This window comes from Zonotrichia albicollis, chromosome 24 (genome assembly GCF_047830755.1).
Source record: "Zonotrichia albicollis isolate bZonAlb1 chromosome 24, bZonAlb1.hap1, whole genome shotgun sequence".
Classification (NCBI taxonomy): Eukaryota; Metazoa; Chordata; class Aves; order Passeriformes; family Passerellidae; genus Zonotrichia; species Zonotrichia albicollis.
This window is the reverse complement of record NC_133842.1, coordinates 839,704-859,082: the sequence shown is the minus strand read 5'-3', so window position 1 is coordinate 859,082 and position 19,379 is coordinate 839,704. Positions and strand designations below refer to the sequence as shown.

At 56.5% G+C, this 19,379-nt stretch overlaps 3 protein-coding genes and 1 long non-coding RNA gene across 8 annotated transcripts; 2 read left to right on the top strand and 2 right to left on the bottom strand.

Annotated features, from left to right (window-relative positions):
- The first annotated feature begins 823 nt into the window (after nucleotides 1-823).
- LOC141731703 (uncharacterized) lies at nucleotides 824-4,299 on the top strand. Its single transcript, XM_074558187.1, has 8 exons — nucleotides 824-1,063; nucleotides 2,053-2,151; nucleotides 2,694-2,742; nucleotides 2,944-2,996; nucleotides 3,181-3,279; nucleotides 3,462-3,503; nucleotides 3,703-3,792; nucleotides 4,200-4,299. Exons 1-8 carry the CDS (start codon nucleotides 901-903, stop codon nucleotides 4,238-4,240), a joined length of 636 nt encoding a protein of 211 aa, XP_074414288.1. The 5' UTR covers nucleotides 824-900; the 3' UTR covers nucleotides 4,241-4,299.
- A 160-nt stretch (nucleotides 4,300-4,459) lies between these two features.
- On the bottom strand, nucleotides 4,460-11,648 carry THOC6 (THO complex subunit 6). Of its 5 annotated transcripts, none has more exons than XM_074558158.1 (13): nucleotides 11,374-11,648; nucleotides 11,183-11,247; nucleotides 10,743-10,846; nucleotides 10,185-10,222; nucleotides 9,714-9,762; nucleotides 9,041-9,112; nucleotides 8,423-8,525; nucleotides 7,658-7,707; nucleotides 7,144-7,206; nucleotides 6,661-6,771; nucleotides 5,248-5,376; nucleotides 4,807-4,854; nucleotides 4,460-4,696 (listed from the first exon to the last, which is right to left on the bottom strand). In XM_074558158.1, exons 1-13 carry the CDS (start codon nucleotides 11,499-11,501, stop codon nucleotides 4,661-4,663), a joined length of 996 nt encoding a protein of 331 aa, XP_074414259.1. In that variant the 5' UTR covers nucleotides 11,502-11,648; the 3' UTR covers nucleotides 4,460-4,660. The 5 variants fall into 5 exon arrangements, with proteins under 5 accessions (XP_074414259.1, XP_074414257.1, XP_074414258.1 ...); XM_074558156.1 differs by having other exon boundaries at nucleotides 4,460-4,644; nucleotides 4,765-4,854; nucleotides 11,374-11,647; XM_074558157.1 differs by having other exon boundaries at nucleotides 4,460-4,634; nucleotides 4,765-4,854; nucleotides 11,374-11,647.
- A 413-nt stretch (nucleotides 11,649-12,061) lies between these two features.
- On the top strand, nucleotides 12,062-13,164 carry LOC141731714 (uncharacterized). The gene is made up of 3 exons (XR_012583683.1): nucleotides 12,062-12,159; nucleotides 12,281-12,337; nucleotides 12,994-13,164. It is a non-coding gene; the product is annotated as an uncharacterized LOC141731714 (long non-coding RNA).
- Nucleotides 13,165-13,177: 13 nt separating this feature from the next.
- CD2BP2 (CD2 cytoplasmic tail binding protein 2) lies at nucleotides 13,178-19,307 on the bottom strand. The gene is made up of 8 exons (XM_074558137.1): nucleotides 19,151-19,307; nucleotides 18,386-18,464; nucleotides 17,644-17,758; nucleotides 16,852-17,015; nucleotides 15,743-16,267; nucleotides 15,217-15,326; nucleotides 13,768-14,246; nucleotides 13,178-13,274 (listed from the first exon to the last, which is right to left on the bottom strand). Exons 2-7 carry the CDS (start codon nucleotides 18,461-18,463, stop codon nucleotides 13,871-13,873), a joined length of 1,368 nt encoding a protein of 455 aa, XP_074414238.1. The 5' UTR covers nucleotide 18,464; nucleotides 19,151-19,307; the 3' UTR covers nucleotides 13,178-13,274; nucleotides 13,768-13,870.
- Between the last annotated feature and the right edge of the window lie 72 nt (nucleotides 19,308-19,379).

The following is a 19,379-nucleotide window of genomic DNA, read 5'->3' as shown; positions in this document are numbered from 1 at the left end:
CAAAATGCCCCAAATTACCCCCAAGAGGCCCCTAATGCCGCCCCTCCCCGCTTTTCTCAGTTCCTCCTATGACAGGAACTCTTACCCCCACAAAAGCCCCAAAAATAAAATTTAAAAAATCAGACCAGCCAAAATAACGAACTCCCCCGCAAATTCCCTATAATAATAATAAATAAAAAATATCCACCCAAAATGCCCCAAAATCCCCCCAAAATCTCCCAAAATTCCCCGAACTCTCCCCAAAATTTACCAAACCCCCCAAATCCCCAAAATCCCTTCAAAATCACCCTAAATCCCTCAAAGCCCGTAAAAATCCCCCAAAATCTCCCCAAAAATTCACTCCAAAATCCCCCCCCAAATTCCCACTAATCCCCTCAAAATCTCCCAAAATTTCCCAAAATCACCCTAAACCCTCTCAAAATTCCCAAATTCCCCAAATTCCCCAAATCTTCCCAATTTCCCTCCAAAATTCCCAGAAAAATCCCCAAATCCCCATTAATATTTCCCCAAAACCTCCTTAAATCTGCCCAAAATCTCCTAAAATCACCAAAATTCCCTAAACGCCTCAAAATCCCCCCAAACTACCCCAAAATGTCCCCCAAAAATCCCCCAAATCCCCCAAAAAATGCCCCCCAAAATCCCCCCAAATTTCCAAAATTTCCCCCCAAAATTCCGAAAATTTCCCCCCAAAATTCCGAAATTTTCCCCAAATCTCCCCAAAATTTTGGGGTATTTTTTTGGGGGGGTGGGGGATGGGGCGGCCCCGTCACGCTCCGAGGGGTTCCCACGGGAGATGACGTCACACCCCCTCAGGGGTAGGGGCGGCCCCGTCACGCTCGGGGGGTTCCCCCCGGCGGAGATGACGTCACCCCGGGGGGGTCGGTGTGTGACGTCACGGCGATGCGCGCGCTCTGGGGGGTCCTGGCGGCGCTCGCGGCTGTGGGGGAGGGGCGGGGGGCCGGGGGGGGTGGGGGAGGGGCGGCCGCGACCCCCGGAGCGCGGGAAAACGGCAGCGAGTGGGGAGGGGGAGGGGCTGCGCTGCTGCCCCGCCCCCCGCCGGGAGGTGAGGGGGGGGCGAGAATTTGGGGGGAATCCGGGAAATTTGGGGGTTTTTTTGGGGGAGGGAAAATTGGGATTTTGGGGATTTTTGGGGGGGGTTTGGAATTTTTTGGGGATTTTTTTGGGTGGGTTTTGGGAATTTGGGGGGGCTCTGGTATTTTTGGGGGGATTTGGGGATTTTTGACAATTTTTGGGAGGATTTTGGGGAAAATTCATAATTTTGGGAGATCTCTTTGGGTGGGAGAAAATTTACAATTTTCAGAAAATTTTTGGGGGGTTTTAGGATTTTTTGGGATTTTTGGGGGGGTTTCGGGGGGTTTGGAGGCTTTGGTATTTCTGGGGGGCATTGGGATTTGTTTGCAACTTTTGGGGAATTTTTTGGGGGGTTTGGGGGATTTTGTGGGTTTTTGAGGGGCTTTGGTATTTTTGGGGAGATTTGGGGATTTTTGGCAACTATGGAGGGGATTTTTTGGGTGGATTTTGGGGCAGCAGATTTGGGGTGGTAATGGCGGAATTTGGGGGTTATTTTTGTGGGATATTTTGGGGATAAGGGCGAGAATTTGGGGAGTTTTGGGCCGTGGATTTTGGGCCGGTTCCGGGTGAGATTTTGGGGATTTTTGGGGCCATTTTCAGGTTTCGGGGGCTTTTTTTGGGGACATTTTGGGTGGATTTTGGGGTCTTTAGCGTGGGATTTGGGGTTCAGTTTTGGGGGATTTTGGGGATTTTTCGGGCGGAATTTGGCTGCGTTTTTGGCGGGAGGTTTTGGGTCAGTTCCGGGTGAGGTTTTGGGGATTTTTTGGGCGGATTTTGGGGAGGATTTTGGGATATTTTGGGGGGTATTTAGAGTGATTTTTGGGTGGGATTTGGTGGATTTTTGGGGGGGATTTTGGGGTATTTTGTTGGGGTTTTTTTCCCTGGATTTTTTTGCTGGGGGAGGGGCGGGGTCCAGCGGTGCCCCGCCCCTGCCCGCGCTGACCCCGCCCCTCCCCCCAGGCCCGTGGGGGTCCCTGGGGGGGTCCCTGGGGGTTTTGGCCGCCGCTTACCTGGGGCTGGGCGGGGCCGTCCTGGTGGGGCTGCACCTGCGGCACCGAGGTGAGACCCCAAATTTGGGGGGGGGGCACAAAATTTGGGGGCGGGGTCTGAATTTGGGGTCTCAGTTTGGGGGGTGGGAGCCGAATTTGGGTGATAGGATTGAAATTTGGGGGGCTGGATCCGGATTTCGGGGCCGAGAACCCAAATTCGGGGAAGTGGACCCAAATTTTGGAGGGTGGGGTCCGAATTTGGGGGGTGGGAACCAAAATTTGGGGATTTGGAGCCAAAATTTGGGGCTGGAAACCAAAATTTGGGGGCCAGGAGTGAAAGTTTGGGGGTGGGAACCAAAATCTGGGGGATTTGTAGCCAAAATTTGGGGGATTTGTAGCCCGATTTTGGGGGTTTGGACCCAAAATTTAGGGTCTGGGATTCAAATCTTGGGATTTGCACCCAAAATTCGGGGGTGGGGGCAGCACTGGGGGGGGGGGGGGGGGCGTTCAGGACCCGAATTTTTGGGATTTCAGCCCCAAAATCGGGCGCCGTTTTTTGGGGGGGTGGGGCAAGCCCAGCCCCTCCCCCCTCAAATTTCCCCTCCCCCCCAGCCCTGCGGAACCGGAAGCGCCGAAGGGTCCGGAGGGAGGCGGCGCGGAGGTGGGGGCGGGGCCAAAGGGGTGGGGGCGGGCTCTGTGGGATGGGGCGGGGTATGAGTGGCAGGGGCGGGGTTATTTAGGTATAAGGGGGCGGAGTAATTTTGGGGGCGGGGTCAGTGGGGGTGGGGGAGGGGGTCGGGGGGGTTGTGGGGGAGGGGCAGCCTCGAGACCCCTCCCCCATCTCTTCTCTCCCCCCCCCCAGGTTTTTTCGGGTGTCGCCCCCGGAGCCCCAAAATCCTTATGGGAACATCACTGGTGAGTGACCCAAAATAACCCGAAATTAACCCAAAAATAACCCCGAAATATCACCCAAAATGACCCAAAATTAACCCAATAAATAACCCAAAATAACCCCTCAAAATCACCCAAAAAATAACCCAAAATAGCCTGAAATTAACCCAAAAATCCCCAAATTTCTGTTTCCCCTTCACCCCCCGAGGCCCCGCCCCCCCGGCGCCCCAGCCCCGCCCCCCGGGTGATGACGTCGATGGTGATGAGGAGGGGGAGGGGGACGAAGGCTACGAGGAGCCCGACAATGGTGAGAGGGGCGGGGCCGGGGGTGGGGGCGGGGCCTGGAGTGAATGGGGAGGGGCCTGTGGTGGGTGAGGGAGGGGCTTGATGTGGGTGGGGGCGGGTCCTGCTTGAGGGGCGTGGCCTTGGGAGGCCCCTCCCCTCAGGCTGACTCCTCCCCCTCCCCCTTTGCCCCTCCCCCTTTCATAGGGAGCTACGAGAACGCGCCAGCCATGATGGGGGGAGGGGCAGGTAACGGATGGAGGGGCGAGGCTATAAATGGGTGGGGGAGGGGCAAGACAAATGGGGGAGGGGCTTGGAGGGGGAGGGGCGGGTAAAAGAGTTGGGGAGGGGCAGAAAAACGGGTGGAGGGGCTTGGTTAATGGTGAGGGCGGGGCCTGTGCGCTTTGCCCCGCCCACATTGTCTCTGACGCCCCTCCCCCCGTTGCAGGGGGCCCGTACGAGGCGATGGCGGCGGCCATGATGGCAGGGGCGGGGCTGGGGGCGGAGCCGCCCTGGAGGGGGAGGGGCAATGACGACGGTGAGCAAGGGGAGGGGCCAAAACGGGGGTGGGGCAAAACTTATGGGGGGAGGGGCTAAATTGGGTGGGGCATATTGAGGTGGGGGAGGGGCAAAGATGGGAGAGGGAGGGGCTTATTGCAGTGGGAGGGGCTGATTGGTGGTGGGTAAAATTGGGAGGGGCCAAAGTGATAGGGGAGGGGCTTAATGAAGAGGGGAGGGGCCAAAATGGGGTTGGGGAGGGGCTAATTTGAGTGGGGGAGGAGCTAAATGGGGTGGGAGGGACAATTGGGGTGGGGGCTATTAAGGTGGGAGGAGCTAAATAGTATGGGGGAGGGCCTATTGAGATGGAAGGGCCAAATGGGGTGGGGGATGGGTGATTTGTGATGGGGGAGGGGCTTCCCAGTGACCCCGCCCCTTCCTCCACAGACTCCGCCTCCTATGAGAACATGGAGGGGCCGCTGGGGTGAGCCCCGCCCACACCTCCTTGTGGCCCCGCCCCCATTCCTTTGTGGCTCCTCCCCCACTCGCTTTTTTGCCCCTCCCTCTCTCACAAAAACCAACAGAATAAAAACGAATTTTGGGTTTTTTTGTACAAAACGGGGAATTGCGCCAAACTGGGGGGACCAAAGGGGGGGAACGGGGCGGGGGGGCTCAGGTGAGCTCAGGTACAGCCCAGGTGAACCGAGGTGTGCCCAGGTGAGCTCAGGTACAGCCCAGGTGAGCCCAGGTGAGCTCAGGTACAGCCCAGGTGGTCCAGGTGAGCCCAGGTAAAGCTCACAGAGAATGCCCGGTAGCCCAGGTGAGCACAAATGAGCCCAGGTGAACTCAGGTGAGACTCAGGTACAGTCCATGTGAGCCCAGGTGAGCCCAGGTGTGTCCAGGTGAGCTCAGGTGAAGCTCAATGAGAACGCTCTGTAGCCCAGGTGAAGACCTGGCAGCTCAGATCTCAGGTGAGCTCAGATGAGGTTCAGGTGAGCTCAGGTGAGCCCAGGTGAGCTCAGGTGAAGCTCAGTGAGAACGCCCGGTAGCCCAGGTTGGTGAAGACGTCGATCTTGGGGCTGTTCCCGGCCACCGTCAGCACCTGCGGGAGGGGCGGGGTCAGGACACGCCCACCCTTGGCACGCCCAGGTGTGCTCACCTGGTGCTCAGGTGACCTGGGGTGCAGGCAGAGGCTGGGCTGGGTTATGGGGTGTGCTCAGGTGTATCCCAGGTGTAGCCAGGTGTACCAAGATGTATCCAGGTGTATCCCAGGTGTACCCAGGTGTGCCCAGGTGTGTCACAGGTGTGCCCAGGTGTGTCCAGGTGTGTTTACCTGTACCCAGGTGTGCCCAGGTGCGTTTACCTGTACCCAGGTGTGCCCAGGTGTGTTTACCTGTGCCCAGGTGTGTTTACCTGTACCCAGATGTGTTTACCTGTACCCAGGTGTACCCAGGTGTGTCCCAGGTGCATTTACCTGTGCCCAGGTGTGTCTTACCTGGTGCTCAGGTGAGCGGGGGTGCAGGCAGAGGCTGCGGAGGGCGGGGGGCGACACCGGGACCCTCCCCCGCACGTCCCCGCTCAGCTGCAGCAGGTGAAGGGCGGGGCCGACGCCCCCCGACAGCACCTGGCAGGAGAGACCGGGTTATACTGGGATATACTGGGAGGGACTGGGATATACTGGGATATACTGGGAAGGAATGGGTTATACTGGATGGACTGGGTTATAGTGGGATATACTGGGAGGCATTAGGATATACTGGGATGGACCTGAGTTATACTGGGATATACTAGGATGGAGTGGGATGGAATGGAGGGATTGGGATGAACTGGGTTATACTGGGATATACTGGGATATACTGGGTTATACTGGAGGGAATAGGATATGCTGGCATATACTGGGAGGGACTAGTTTGTAATGGGAGAGAATGGGTTATACTGAGATGGCATGCGTTACACTGGGATATACTGGGAGGGAATAGGATATACTGGGATATACTGGGATATACTGGGTTATACTGGGATGGACTGGGATATACTGGGTTATACTGGGATATACTGGAATGGACTGGGTTACACTGGGATGAACTGGGTTATACTGGGTTATACTGCGATATACTGGGAGGGAATGGGTTATACTGGGATGGACTGGATTATACTGGGTTATACTGCGATATACTGGGAGGGAATGGGTTATGCTGGGATGGATTGGGAAAGACTGGTTTGTAATGGGAGTTACTGGGTTGTACTGGATGTACTGGGATGGAGTGGGATGTACTGGTTACGCTGGGATGAACTGGGAGGGCGCTGCAGTTCCCGACACTGCCACCGGAGGGCGCCGGGAGCTCACTGAGAGACTGGGAGGGAATTGGGTTATACTGGGTTATACTGGGAGGAACTGGGAGTGACACGATTATACTGGTCTGTACTGGGAGGGACTGGGAGGCACTGGGACATACTGGTTTATACTGGGGTGGATTTTGGGGTAAAGTTTGGGGGATTTTGGGGTGATTTCAGGAGAATTTTGGGGTGGATTTTGAGCTCATTTTAGGGGAATTTTAGGGTGGATTTTGAGCTGATTTTAGGGGAATTTTGGGGTGATTTTAGGGGAATTTCAGGGTGGATTTTGAGCTGATTTTAAGGGAATTTTAGGGTGGATTTTGGGGTAATTTTAGGGGAATTTTGGGGTGGATTTTGGGGTGATTGTAGGGGACTTTTGCAGTGAATTTTGAGCTGATTTTAGGGGGATTTTGGGGTGGATTTTGGGGTGATTTTAGGGGAATTTTGCACTGAATTTTGAGCTGATTTTAGGGGAATTTTGGGATGGATTTCAAGTGATTTTGAGGCGGATTTTGGGGGACTTTGGCCCATACTGGTCCGCACTGGTCCGTACTGGTTTCCCCGCACTCACCATGTCCTGGTGGAAGAGGGCGTGGTGCTGGGGGTGGGGCAGGGGGAACACCGTGGTCGGGGTCCCCGAGCGCAGGTGCCACAAGGTGAGGGCGGGGCCGCCCCCGCACACCTGCCGGAGGGGCGGGGTCAGCACAAGGACACGCCCACAACGTTCACATTGGCCCCTCCCACTCCCTTCAGCCCCAGCCCTTCTGTTGAGGCCCCTCCCCTTTTACTTCCCAGTGTTAAATCCACACCTCTTCCCTTTCAGCCCCGCCCCTTTTACAAAGACTCCTCCCTTTTTTTCAGCCCCACTTCCTTTCTTTTAGTCCCTCCCCTTTTGCTGAGGCCCCTCCCCTTTCCCTTTAGCCCCATTAGCCCCGCCCCCCATTAGCCCCACCCCTCACCATCAGGTTGCTCTCAGTGGCCCTGCCCCATGTTAGCCCTGCCCACTGAGGCTCTGCCCCCTTTAGCCCCGCCCCTCTCAAGCCCCGCCCCTCACCATCCAGTCGCTCTCGGTCGCCAGGCACCGGATCCACTTGCCCAGCTGGGGGCGACTGCACTCCTGAAACCAGTACGGACCAGTATGGACCAGTTAGAAACCAGTATGGACCAGTACAGACTGATATACACCAGTATAAACCAGTATGGACCAGTTAGAGACCGGTATGGACCAGTATAAACCAGTTAGAGACCAGTTAGAAACCAGTACGGACCAGTATGGACCAGTTAGAAACCAGTACGGACCAGTATAGACCAGCACAGACTGATATATACCAGTATAAACCAGTATGGACCAGTTAGAGACCAGTATGGACCAGTACAAACTGATTTTAATCAGTACAAACCAGTAAGGACCAGTAAAAACCAGTACAAACCCCCCCCAGTCCCTCCCAGTATAAACCAGCATAACCCAATCCATCCCAGTTCCCTCTCAATTCCCTCCCAGTATAACCCAGTCCCTCCCAGTCCATCCCAGTCCAAACCAGTTCAAACCAGTTCACCCCAGCGCGCACCTGGTATTTGTGCACCTCGATCAGCTGCACCTGGGAGCCCGTGCGCAGATCTGCGGGATTGGGGCACTTTGGGGTGATTTGGACAATTTTGGGAAATTTCAGGGAATTTGGGGTAATCTGGGGGTGAATTTTGCAGGATTTCGGGGCGATTTTGGGGCAATTTTGGGGTGGATTTGGGGTAAATTTTGCAGGATTTTGCGGTGGATTTTAGGGGAATTTTAGGGTGATTTTGGGGTAAATTTTCCAGGATTTGGGGGTGATTCTGATTTAATTTTGGGGTGATTTTGGGAGTGTATTTGGGATAAATTCTGGGGGATCCTGGGGCTGGATTTTGGGCTGACTTGGGGACATTTTGGGGCTGGAGTTTGGGGGGATTCGGCAGGACTTTAGGGCTGGATTTTGGGGTAATTTTGGGGTGATTTTAGGGTGGATTTTGGGGTAATTTGGGGGTAATTTGGGGTCACCCCAGAGGTGAGGGAGGGTGGATTTTGGGGCAGTTTTGGGGGATTTTGGGCTGGAATTTGGGGTATTTGAGGGGTTATTTCGGGCAGGATTTTGGGCTGATTCTGGGGTGGATTTTGGGGTGATTTTGGCATATTTTGGGCTCACCCCAGAGGCGCACGGTGAGGGGGTTTGGGGTGGATTTTAGGGTGAATTTGGGGGACTTTAGGCTGGATTTTGGGGTGGATTTTGGGGTATTTCTGGGGTTATTTCGGGCAGGGTTTTGGGGTGATTTTGGGGTGATTTCAGGGTATTTTGGCTCACCCCAGAGGCGCACGGTGCCGTCCTCGCCCCCCGAGAGCACCTGCGGGAGCTGCTCCCTCAGCGCCACCACGTGCACCAGGTCCTGGTGCCCCCGCAGCTCGTGCTGCCACAGAGACCCAAAACCGTCACAAATCGCCCCAAAATCACCCCCAAAACAGCCCCAAAATCGCCACTAAAACCTTCCCCAAAACCGCCACTAACCACCCTAAAATCATCCCCAAACCGCCCCAAAATTGCCTCTAAAATCTTCCCTAAAATCGCCATAAATTGCCCCAAAAACCATCCCCAAAATCACCCCAAAACTGCCCCAAAAACCATCCCCAAAATCTCCACAAAATCACCGCCCCAAAATTGCCTCTAAAATCTTCCCTAAAATCGCCATAAATTGCCCCAAAAACCATCCCCAAAATCACCCCAAAACTGCCCCAAAAACCATCCCCAAAATCTCCACAAAATCACCCCAAATCTCCCCAGAATTACCCAACAACCTGTGCATCATCCTCATCCCAAATCCCCCCAAACCCCAAAATCCCCAGAATTTCCCCCAAACCCCCCCACACCCTTCAAACACCCCGGAATTTGCCCAAAATCTCCGTTTTTTGCCCCAATTCCGCTCACGGTGAAGGCGCCGCTCTCCAGGTCCAGCACGCGCACGGCGCCGTCCCCGCCCGCCAGCGCCACCCAGTGGTCCTAAAGGGGAATTGCAGGTTGAGAAAAATCCTTACAAAATACCCCAAAAAAAACCCCAAAACCGTCCAAAAAACCCCAAAATCCCCCCCAAAAATCCCCCCAAGTCCTCCCAAAAATACAACAAATATATCTCCCAAAAATATCCCCAAACACCCCCAAAATACCCCAAAAATAACCTCAAAATGGCCCAAAACCTACCCAAAAATCCCCCCAAAAACTTCCCCAAAAACTTCCCCAAAAGCAGCCCCAAAAAGTACCCCCAAATCCCCCCAAATTAGGCCCAAAACCTACCCAAAAACCCCCCCAAATATCCCCAAAACTCACACCAAAATCCCCTCAAAGCTTCCTCAAAAATACGCCCAAAAATCCCCCCCAAAATCCCCAAAACCAGCCCCAAAAATCCCCCCAAATTCCCACAAAATACCCCCAAAACCACACCAAAACTTCCCAAAAAATACCCCAAAAAATTCCCCTCGAAATGCCCAAAAAAAGCCCTAAAAATTCTCCAGAATCCTCTCAAAAAATTCCCAAAATTGCCCCATTTTTGTGGCTCTTTGGGGAAGGTTTTGGGGTGAATTTGGGGTTTTTTGGGGGTCCTCACCCTCTGGTTCACCTCCAGCCCGTTGATCTCCGGCACCTCCAGGCTGCTCCTGGGGCAAAAGGGGCAGATTTGGCCCAAATTGACCCAAACTGGCCCAAATTTGACCCCCCAAATTCCCCTGGGACCCCCCAAAACCCCCCGGGACCCTCGAGCTTGGGGGGACCCCAAAAGAACCCAAAATCCCCCCCAAAATCCCCCGAAACCTCCCAAAAAATGCCCAAAACCCAAAAATTCCCAACCCCTCCAGAAAACCCCAAAACCTCCCCAAAAATCTCCAAAAAACTCCAAACCCCCCCAAAATCTCTCAAACCCTAAAAAAAACCTCAAAACCCCCAAATCCTCAAAACTCCCCCAAAATTCGCAAATCCCCCAAAAATCATCCAAATCCCAAAACGCCCAAAAGCTGCAAAACCCTCCAAAATCCTCCCAAACCCCCCAAAAAACCCCAAAACCCCCAAATTTGGGTTTTACCTGCAGGGCGGGCGCCGCGTCCAAAGCTCCCGGCAGCCCTGGGGGGGATTTGGGGAGAATTTGGGGACTTTTGGGAAATTTGGGGATTTTTGGGGTGTGAAAGGGGAGTTTGGTGTTTAAAGGGGTGATTTTGGGTAATTTTGGGGTGATTTGGGGGTAATTTAGGGGGAATTTTGGGGGTGATTTTGAGTGGTTTTTGGGGGTGACTTGGGGGTTTTTTGGTGATTGATTTTGGGTGAATTTTGGGCATTTTTGGGGTAAAATTTGGGATATTTTTAAGGTTGATTATGGTAAATTTTTGTGATTTTTTAAGGGGCATTTTTATGGTAACTTTTGGGGATATTCCTGGGATATTTCAGGGATATTTTTGGGGTGAATTCAGGGATTTTTGGCTCCCAACTTGCGGCCCAGTCCCAGCCCCAGATTTTGGGTGAATTTTGGGATATTTTAGGGGTTATTTTTGGGGATATTTCAGTGATATTTTCAGGGTGCATTTAGGGTATTTCAGGGATATTTTTGGGGCAAATTCAGGTGATTTTGGGGTATTTTGGGTCTCACCTTGCGGCCCAGCTCGGCCCAGCCCCAGCCCCGGATTTCGCCGTCGCTGCCGCTCAGGAGGAGCCGCTCGGTGGAGGCCAAGGAATAAACGGGGCCCGAGTGGGCTGCACCAGCACGGACCAGTACGGACCAGTAAGGACCAGTATAAAACCAATACTGACCATTATGGACCAGTCCAACCCAGCACAGACCAGTATAAACCGGTCCAGGCAGGCGCTGGGGCTCCCAGTTCACTCCAATCCATCCCAGTAACACCCAGGGACCCAACCAGTATAAACCAGTAACCCCAAATCCACCCCAGTCCATCCCAATTCCCTCCCAATACAAACCAGTATAACCCAGTCCATCCCAGCGCCCTCCAATCCCCTCCCAGTATAAACCAGTAACCACAAATCCCCCCTTAGACCCTCCCAATCCATCCCAGTCCGTCCCAGTCTCACCCTTGAACACGTTCACCGGTCTCCGGTTTTCCTCCTTGGCCTCCGCGCTCAAAGCGGCCGAGAGCCTGCGGAGAAAACCCCGAATTACCCCAAAATCACCACAAAACCACCCCAATTCACCTCAAAATCACCCAAAATCTCCCCAGTTCACCCCAATCCACCCCCGGCCGCCCCTGTCGCGACAGCGCTACCCGAATATCGCGATCTCGCCGAAGTCGTTGGCGGCCGCCAGGAAGCGCCCGCACGGGGCCGCGCTCTGCGCCAGCACCGACACGTGCAGGAGCTGCCGGGCCCGCCGCACGCCGCCCGCCGACGACATGACGTCACCGCCCGCGACAGCAGCGGCGCCGCCGATCGCGATAGTGACGTCACGAGCCGCGCGGCGGTCGCCGCCGCTCCCGCCCGGTACCGGCGGCAAAATGGCGGCGCACGGTGAGGGGGCGCGCGACGATTACGTCAAAGGCGGAGCGACTCTGTCGCCGGTTCCGGCCCGCGCGGGGCACGCCGGGAGTTGTGGTCTCGCCCCCTCTTCCGCCAGAAGTACCCGGATGGAGGCGGCGCAGGGCACGATGGGAGTTGTGGTCCCGTTACATTTTCCGCCGGAAGCACACGCAGCACTGTTCCGGCCTGCGCGGTGCACGCCGGGAGTTGTGGTCTCGCCCTCGCTTCCGCCGGAAGTTCCCTGATGGGGCTGCGCAGGGCACGCCGGGAGTTGTGGTCTCGCTCCCTCTTCTGTCGGAAGCACAGTCAGCGCGCTTCCGGCCCGCGCGGCGCATGCCGGGAGTTGTGGTCTCGCCCCTCAGACCCTGGAAGTTCCCGGATGGAGGCGGCGCGGGGCACGCCGGGAGTTGTGGTCTCGCCCCTCAGACCCTGGAAGTTCCCGGATGGAGGCGGCGCGGGGCACGCCGGGAGTTGTGGTCCCGCCCCTCAGACGCCGGAAGTGCCCGGATGGAGCCGGCGGGAGGCGGCGCCGGGGGGTGAGGGCGGAAATTTGGGGGGAATTCGGGGGATTTTGGGAACATTTGGGGATTTTTGAGGGGTCCGGGGGGGGCGGGGAAGGGTCCGGACCCCCCCTGACCCCCCCGGGCCCCTCCCCAGGGCTCCCCCCCGGCCTCCCGCGCCCGGCGAGAAACGGAGACCGGCCCAGTGCGAGGGGTGAGGGAACCGGGGGGCCCGGGGGGGAATTGGGGGGACTGAGGGGAACTGGGAGGGGCCTGGGGGGAGATTGGGAGGGACTGGGTTATACTGGGAGGGACTGGGAGTGACTGGGAGGGAATTGGGAGGGGCTGGTCCAAACTGGGAGGGGATTGGGTTATAATGGTGTATACTGGGAGGGAACCGGGCGGACAGGGAGGGACTGGTTTATACTGGGAGGGACTGGGGGGGGATTGGGTTACGCTGGTTTATGCTGGGACGAATGGGGAGGGCGCTGCAGTTCCCAACGCTGCCACCGGAGGGCGCCGGGAGCTCAGCGAGAGGAACTGGGATGGAACTGGGGGCGATTGGGTTGTACTGGGAGGGGACTGGGTTGTACTGGTTTGTACTGGGAGGGAACTGGGTTGTACTGGGAGGCAACTGAGAGGGACTGGTACTGGTCCATGGCGGTTTATACTGGTTCAAACTGGCCCATGCTGGTTTATACTGGTCCATGCTGGTTTCCAGGCCCCGCCTCCCCAAGCAGGGTCTGTCCGAGGCCTGTGCTGGTTTATATTAACCCATACTAGTCTGTATTGATCTGTACTGGTTTATATTGATCCATACTGGTCTGTATTGGTCGATACTGGTTTATACTGGTTTGTACTGGTTTCCAGGCCCCGCCTGCCCAAGCAGGGTCTCTCCGAGGCCTGTGCTGGTTTATATCAGTCCATACGGGTTTATACTGGTTTATACTGGTCCATGCTGGTCCGTATTGATCTGTGCTGGTTTATATTGATCGATACTGGTTTATACTGGTTTGTACTGGTTTGTACTGGTTTTCACTGGTTTCCAGGCCCCGCCTGCCCAAGCAGGGTCTGTCCGAGGCCGCGGCGCTCGCTCGGCTCCGGGCGCTGCCGGCGCAGCACGACCACGGCTACAGCGGCAACGGGCTCAGGTTTGGGGCGAAAACACCCAAAAATGGTTAAAATTAAATAACGGGGAAATAGGGAATGGCTAGAGCGGGAATGAGTTCAGGTTTGGGGCGAAAACACCCAAAAATGGGAAAAAGGGAAATAATGGGGAGACGGGGAATGGCTACAGCAGGAACGGGCTCAGGTTTAGGATGAAAAATGGGGAAATTGGGGAAAAAGAGAAAAGAGGAGAAATCGGCAAAGGGGGCGGGGCTAAAGCGGGGCTGGGTGTGGCTGTGGGGGCGTGGCCAAAGAGGGAGAGGGCGGGGCCTTTGGGAGGGGTTTCGGTGTGACCAAGGGGGCGTGGCTAAGCATGGAGGGGGTGGAGCACACAGAGGTGTATGGGTGTGGCAAAAGGGGCGGGCCAATGGGATTGGAGGCAGGGCTATGCAAATGAGGGACAGGACCATCACTGGGGGGTCTGGGGGCGTTTCTGTGGACCGGCCCCTCCCCCACCCCCCTCTCTCTCCCCCCCAGGTTCCCCCCGCCCTGAGGCCACGCCCAGCCCCGAGGCCACGCCCACCAACGATGGACATGGGGGCGGGGCTGCCCCTCCCTCACCGGACACCCAAAAAAAACCTCAAAAAATCCAAAAAAACTCCAAATTCCACCCAAACCCGGGCTCGGAGTGGCCTTTATTGTGTCGGGGGAGGGGTTTTTGGGCGAATCCTGGGGATTTCGGGTCCGTCTCACGTGTAGAGCTGGAAGTCGACGTTTCGGGCAGGGATTTTGGGGCGAATTTTGGGGATTTTGGGTCCGTCTCACGTGTAGAGCTGGAAGTCGATGTTTCGGGCAGGGATTTTGGGGCGAATTTCGGGGATTTTGGGTCCGTCTCACGTGTAGAGCTGGAAGTCGACGCGGCCGCAGTCGTAGAAGGGCCCGGGGGGGTTGGGGGGGTCCACGCGCCGGCACCGCGCCCCTCCCCCGCCCTGGAAGTACCCCTGGGACGCCCACTCCTGTTGGGGGAGGGGAGGGCGGGGTCAGCGTGGGACACGCCCCCCAAAAACCCCCCAAAAATACTCCTAAAAACCTGCTTAAAATTCACTAAAATGTCCCCTTAAATTCTCCCTAAAATCCCTTAAAATTCCCTTAAACCTCCCCTAAAAATTCACCCAAAAATCCTTAAACCCTCCTGATAAACATCCCTTAAAATCCGCTTAAAATTCACTCAAAATTCGCCTTAAATTCCCCCCAAAAATCCTCTAAAATTCCCTTAAACCTCCCCTAAAAATCCGCCCAAAAATCCCCTAAAATTCCTTTAAACCTCCCCTAAAAATTCACCCAAAAATCCCTAAATCCTCCTGATAAACATCCCTTAAAATCTGCTTAAAATTCACTCAAAATTTGCCTTAAATTCCCTCCAAAAGTCCCCTAAAATTCCCTTAAACCTCCCCTAAAATTCCCCTTAAAATCCGCCGAAAAATCCCCTTAAAATCCTCTTAAATTGCCCCAAAAAATTCCTTAAAATGCGCCCAAAAAATCCCTTCAAAATCCTCCCCTAAAATCCCTTAAAATCTGCCCAAAAATCCCATCAAACTCCCTTAAATTTTCCTCAAAAATCCACCTGAAAACTTCCCTAAAATCCATTAAAATTCTCCCAAAAATCCCATTTAAAACTTCCCCAAAACCCCCTTAAAACATCTCCAAAGTCCCTCTAAAAATTCCTTTAAAATTCTCCCCAAAATATGTTTAAAATACCCCAAAAATACATTTAAAACCTTCTCCAAAATGCCTGAAACTCCCCCCAAAACTCCCCTATAAAATCTCCCCAAAATTCATCCAATCCCCCCCATTCTGAGGCAATCTATGGGGCGGGGTCTGGTGATGGCCCTCCCCCTCTTTGAGGTGGCCCCGCCCTCTTTTCCATTTCCCCACCCCTCCCTTTCCAAAATTGAGCCGCTCCCCCTCTTTAAGCCCCGCCCCCACCTGCATCTGGGCGCTGCTGAATGGTCCGAACAGCTCCGGGGGGGCGTGGCCGTCGCCTTGCCCCTCCCCCTCGTGCAGCCAATGATATTCCCAGAGCACCTCGGGAAGGGCTGGGGGGGAGGGGCACAGGGGGCGGGGTCAGAAACACAGGCCCCGCCCCCAACACCCCCACTCCCAATAATCCCCCAGGCCCCTCCCACAACCAACCCAGGACCCCCAAACTCCTCCCTCAAACCTTCAGGCCCCTCCCCCATCTGCCCAGACCACACCCCCACCCCATAGCTCTTCCCACAAATCCCCCCAAACCCCTCCCCTACCCCTTTAACCCCACCCCCAACACCTTAAGCCCCTCCCCCAAGCCCCCCAAAATCCCCTCAGGCTCCTCCCCCCCCCCATGACCCCCCCAGGCCCCTCCCCGACCCCCTAAACCCCTCCCACAACCCCCTAAGCCCCTCCCAAATTCCTTAAACCCCTCCCCTCCTCCCCCATGCCCCTCCCCCTATTTGCCCCTCCCCCCGTCACTCACCCTCCTTTTGCCCCTCCCCCTCCTCCTCCTCGGGGGGGCGAACATGTCCAGGGGGGCGGGGCCAGAGCTCTGCCCCTCCCCTTCCTTTTGCTCCTCCTCCTTTGGTCCCTCCCCCCACGGTCCCGGAGATCCAGGGGCGTGTCCGGGCGATCCGGGGGCGTTTCCCGGCGCCGTGTGGGCGTGTCCCTCCTCCGGCCCCGCCCCCAGCTCGCGCAGCCGCTGCTGGATCCGCTCCCGGCTCTCCCCAAAGACCCCCAGGACCCCCCTGGCCACGAGCGCGTCCGACAGCGCCACCAGCGCCTCCAGCTGCGGCGGGGGCGGGGCCCGCGCCTGGCCACGCCCCCTGCCCCGGACACGCCCCTTGCTGCCTTGGCCCGGCCCCGCCCAGCGGCGCAGGGCCCCGCCCACCGTCTCGCCGGGGCGGAGCAGCTCCAGCACCTCCCCCAGCAGGAGGGGGAGGGGTGGCGGCGAGGGCGGGGAGGGGGGCGGGTCCCGAGGGGGAAGGGGGCGGGGCTTGATGGGCAGCTGTGGGGGAGGGGGGAGAGAAAAAAGGGGGAGGGGTTAGGGTGGGAGCTCCACCCATGATGGGGCCTGGCTCCTCCCACAGGGAATACAGGCTCCTCCCCCAGACCCAAAGCTCCTCCCACACTGACCACACCCACCCTGTGCCCCTCCCCCTCATGCTTTCAAGCCTCTCCCCTTCATGCCATGCTCCTCCTCCACGCCTTTTAAGCCCCGCCCCTTCATTCTGGGCTCCTCCCCCACTCCATTCAAGCCCCTCCCCTTTCACCCCAAGCCCCTCCCCTTTTGCACTCCTCCCCTATCCTGTTGTAGCCACTCCCCCTTGCTTTCTAAGCCACTCCCCTTGTTCCTCCCCCACCCCCTTGCCTTTCCTCCGGCTCCATAGCCCCGCCCCATTGGCCACGCCTCCATTCCCATGGCCCCACCCCATTCCCATTAGCCCCGCCCCTCTCAGCCCCTCGATCTGCTCCAGCCATGGGTGGGGGGGGGGGGGGGGGGGTCATGCTGGGGGCGGGGCAGGAAGCACCCATGGTCCTGCCCATACACCCATAGCCCCGCCCCCTCTTTAGGCCCCGCCCCCTGCTCACCCCCTCGATCTGCTCCAGCCAGGGGTCGGGGGGCTCGCGCTGGGGGCGGGGCAGGAAGTGCCCCTCGGGGTCGAAGCGCCCCTCCCCCAGCTCCTCGTCCAGGTTGAAGGGGGTGAGGGGCACCGGCCCCTCCCCCACCCCGGGGGCGGGGCCTGGCTCCTGACCTGGGGGGGAGGGGCAAAAGGGGGGAAATTACCCCCAAAAAATGGCACAAAAATGACACAAAATCACCCAAAAAAATCCACCCAAAATTCCCCAAAATCCACTCCAAAATCACCCCCAAGTCACTCCAAAAATCCACCCAAAATCACCCCAAAAATACACCCAAAAATCCACCCAAAATCCACCCAAAACACATCACAAAAATCCACCCAAAACCCACCCAAATTTCACACAAAGCCCACCCCAAAAATCCCTCAATTTTCACCCAAAATGCACCCAAAACCTCATCCCAAATTCCTCAAAATCCACCCGAAAAATCCACCCAAAATTTACCCCAAAACGCACCCAAAACACATTGTAAAAATCCCCAAAAACCCACCCAAAATGCCCCCCAAAAACTCCCACAAAAATCCCCCAAAACCACCCAAAAACCCACCCAAAAATCCCCAAAATCACCCCTAAATTATCCCAAAACCCACTCAAAAACCACGGCCCAAAAACCACCAAAAATCACCCCAAAAACTCCCACAAAAATCCCCCAAAATCACCCCAAAAACCCACTCAAAAATCCACGCAAAACCCATCCCATAAATCCCCAAAATCCCCCAAATTCACCCCAAAATCCCTCACCCTCCACCTGGGGTCCCTCGTCCCGCTGCTCTTCCTCCTCCTCCTCCTCCTCCTCGTCGCTGTCCAGGGACGGCTGAGCCGGGAATCGACTGCCAGGACCCCCCACGGCCACGGCTTGACCAAAATCACCAAAATTTAACCCAAAACGTCATTGGGAGATCACGGGGCCCCAAATGGCAACAGCCTGACCCAAAACCAGGGAAATTCAACCCAAAAATTCACCCCAAAATATCCCGGAAATAGCCCCAAACCAGCGGCTCCCCCACGGCAACAGCCTGACCCAAAACCAGCAGAATTTAACCCAAAATGTCCTTGAGAGATCACGGGGCCCCAAATGGCAACAGCCTCACCTAAAATACCCCAAATTCACCCCAAAGTTCATCCCAAATCACCCCCAAACAGCAGCTCCTGGACCCCCCACAGCCACAGCCTGGGGACCCAAAAATGGCAGAATTTAACCCAAAATATCAGTGAGATATCCCGGGATCCCCCGTGGCCACGGCCTGGCCCAAAACCAGGGAAATTCACCCCAAAATTCAGCCCAGAACTGCCCTGAACTGCCAGGACCCTCGGTGGCCACGGCCTGACCCAAAATCACCAAAATTCACCCCAAAAATTCACTCCAAGCCACCCCACGGCCTGGGGACCCAAAACCAATGGAATTCACCCCAAAACCGCCCGAGTGACCCCGTGACCCCACGGTGACCCCACGGTGACCCCGTGACCCCGGGTGACCCCTCACCCGCCGTTTCCGGGGCGGCTCCTCCGGCCCCTCCCCCTCCCCTGGGGGCTCCTCGAACGTCACCCGGCGACGGAGCATCCTGTAATTAACGTAATTAACGTTAATTAGCGCTAATTAATGCTGCTTAGCATCATTAATGCGATCGACAGCGCCCTAATGAACCCTCCTCTGCTTCAGCATGGCTGTAATTAGCCGTAATTAATGTAATTAATTGAATAATGGCACCCCAATTGCTCTCCCGAGGCTTGGACACGGCTGCAATTAACCCTCATTAACTATTGTAATTAATTAATTAATTAACCCTGCCCTCATCAGTAGCCCCTAATTAACGCGCCTAATTAATAGCCAATATTTCAGTCTCTTTATCCCCTAATTACCGACCCAAATTAGCCCCAACGCCCCCCCTAATTAACCCCTAATTAACCCCCGCCGCCTTCATTAGCGTCCTTAATTAACCACAATTACCGCCAGACTCAGCCCCAGGACAGCCCCCGCCCCCCCCGGGCCGCAATGAACGGCTCCAATTAACCCCCGCGGGCCCTCGTTAGCCCCCCCTCATTTGCATATGCAAATGAGCCGCGAGCGCGCTCCGGACCCGGCGGCGGCGGCACGGCTCCCGGCGCTCGCAGTGACGTCAGCGGGCGGTGACGCCGCGCGCGGGAAGTGACGTCACGTCCGCCACCGCCTTCACCGCCTCCTCTTAAAGGCGCCGCGCCTAGATTTTCCCACCAGCCGCCCCCACGTCCCGATTTCCGCTTTTTTAACCTAAAATTTTCAGGGACAAGGAGAGCGGTGGCGGCCTCGGGATTCGGTAAAATTCGGTAAAACCGAACGGGGACCGGAACGCGGCCCGGGCACAGAGAGGGGCGGAGCCGCCGCCGCGCGTGCGCGGAACGAGGCCCCGCCTCCCCTCCCTCACGGCCGCCGGCCGCAGATTCGCCACGGGAAGGGAAGGCGAAAAGAACCCTCGGGAAATAAAAACGAAATAATTCCG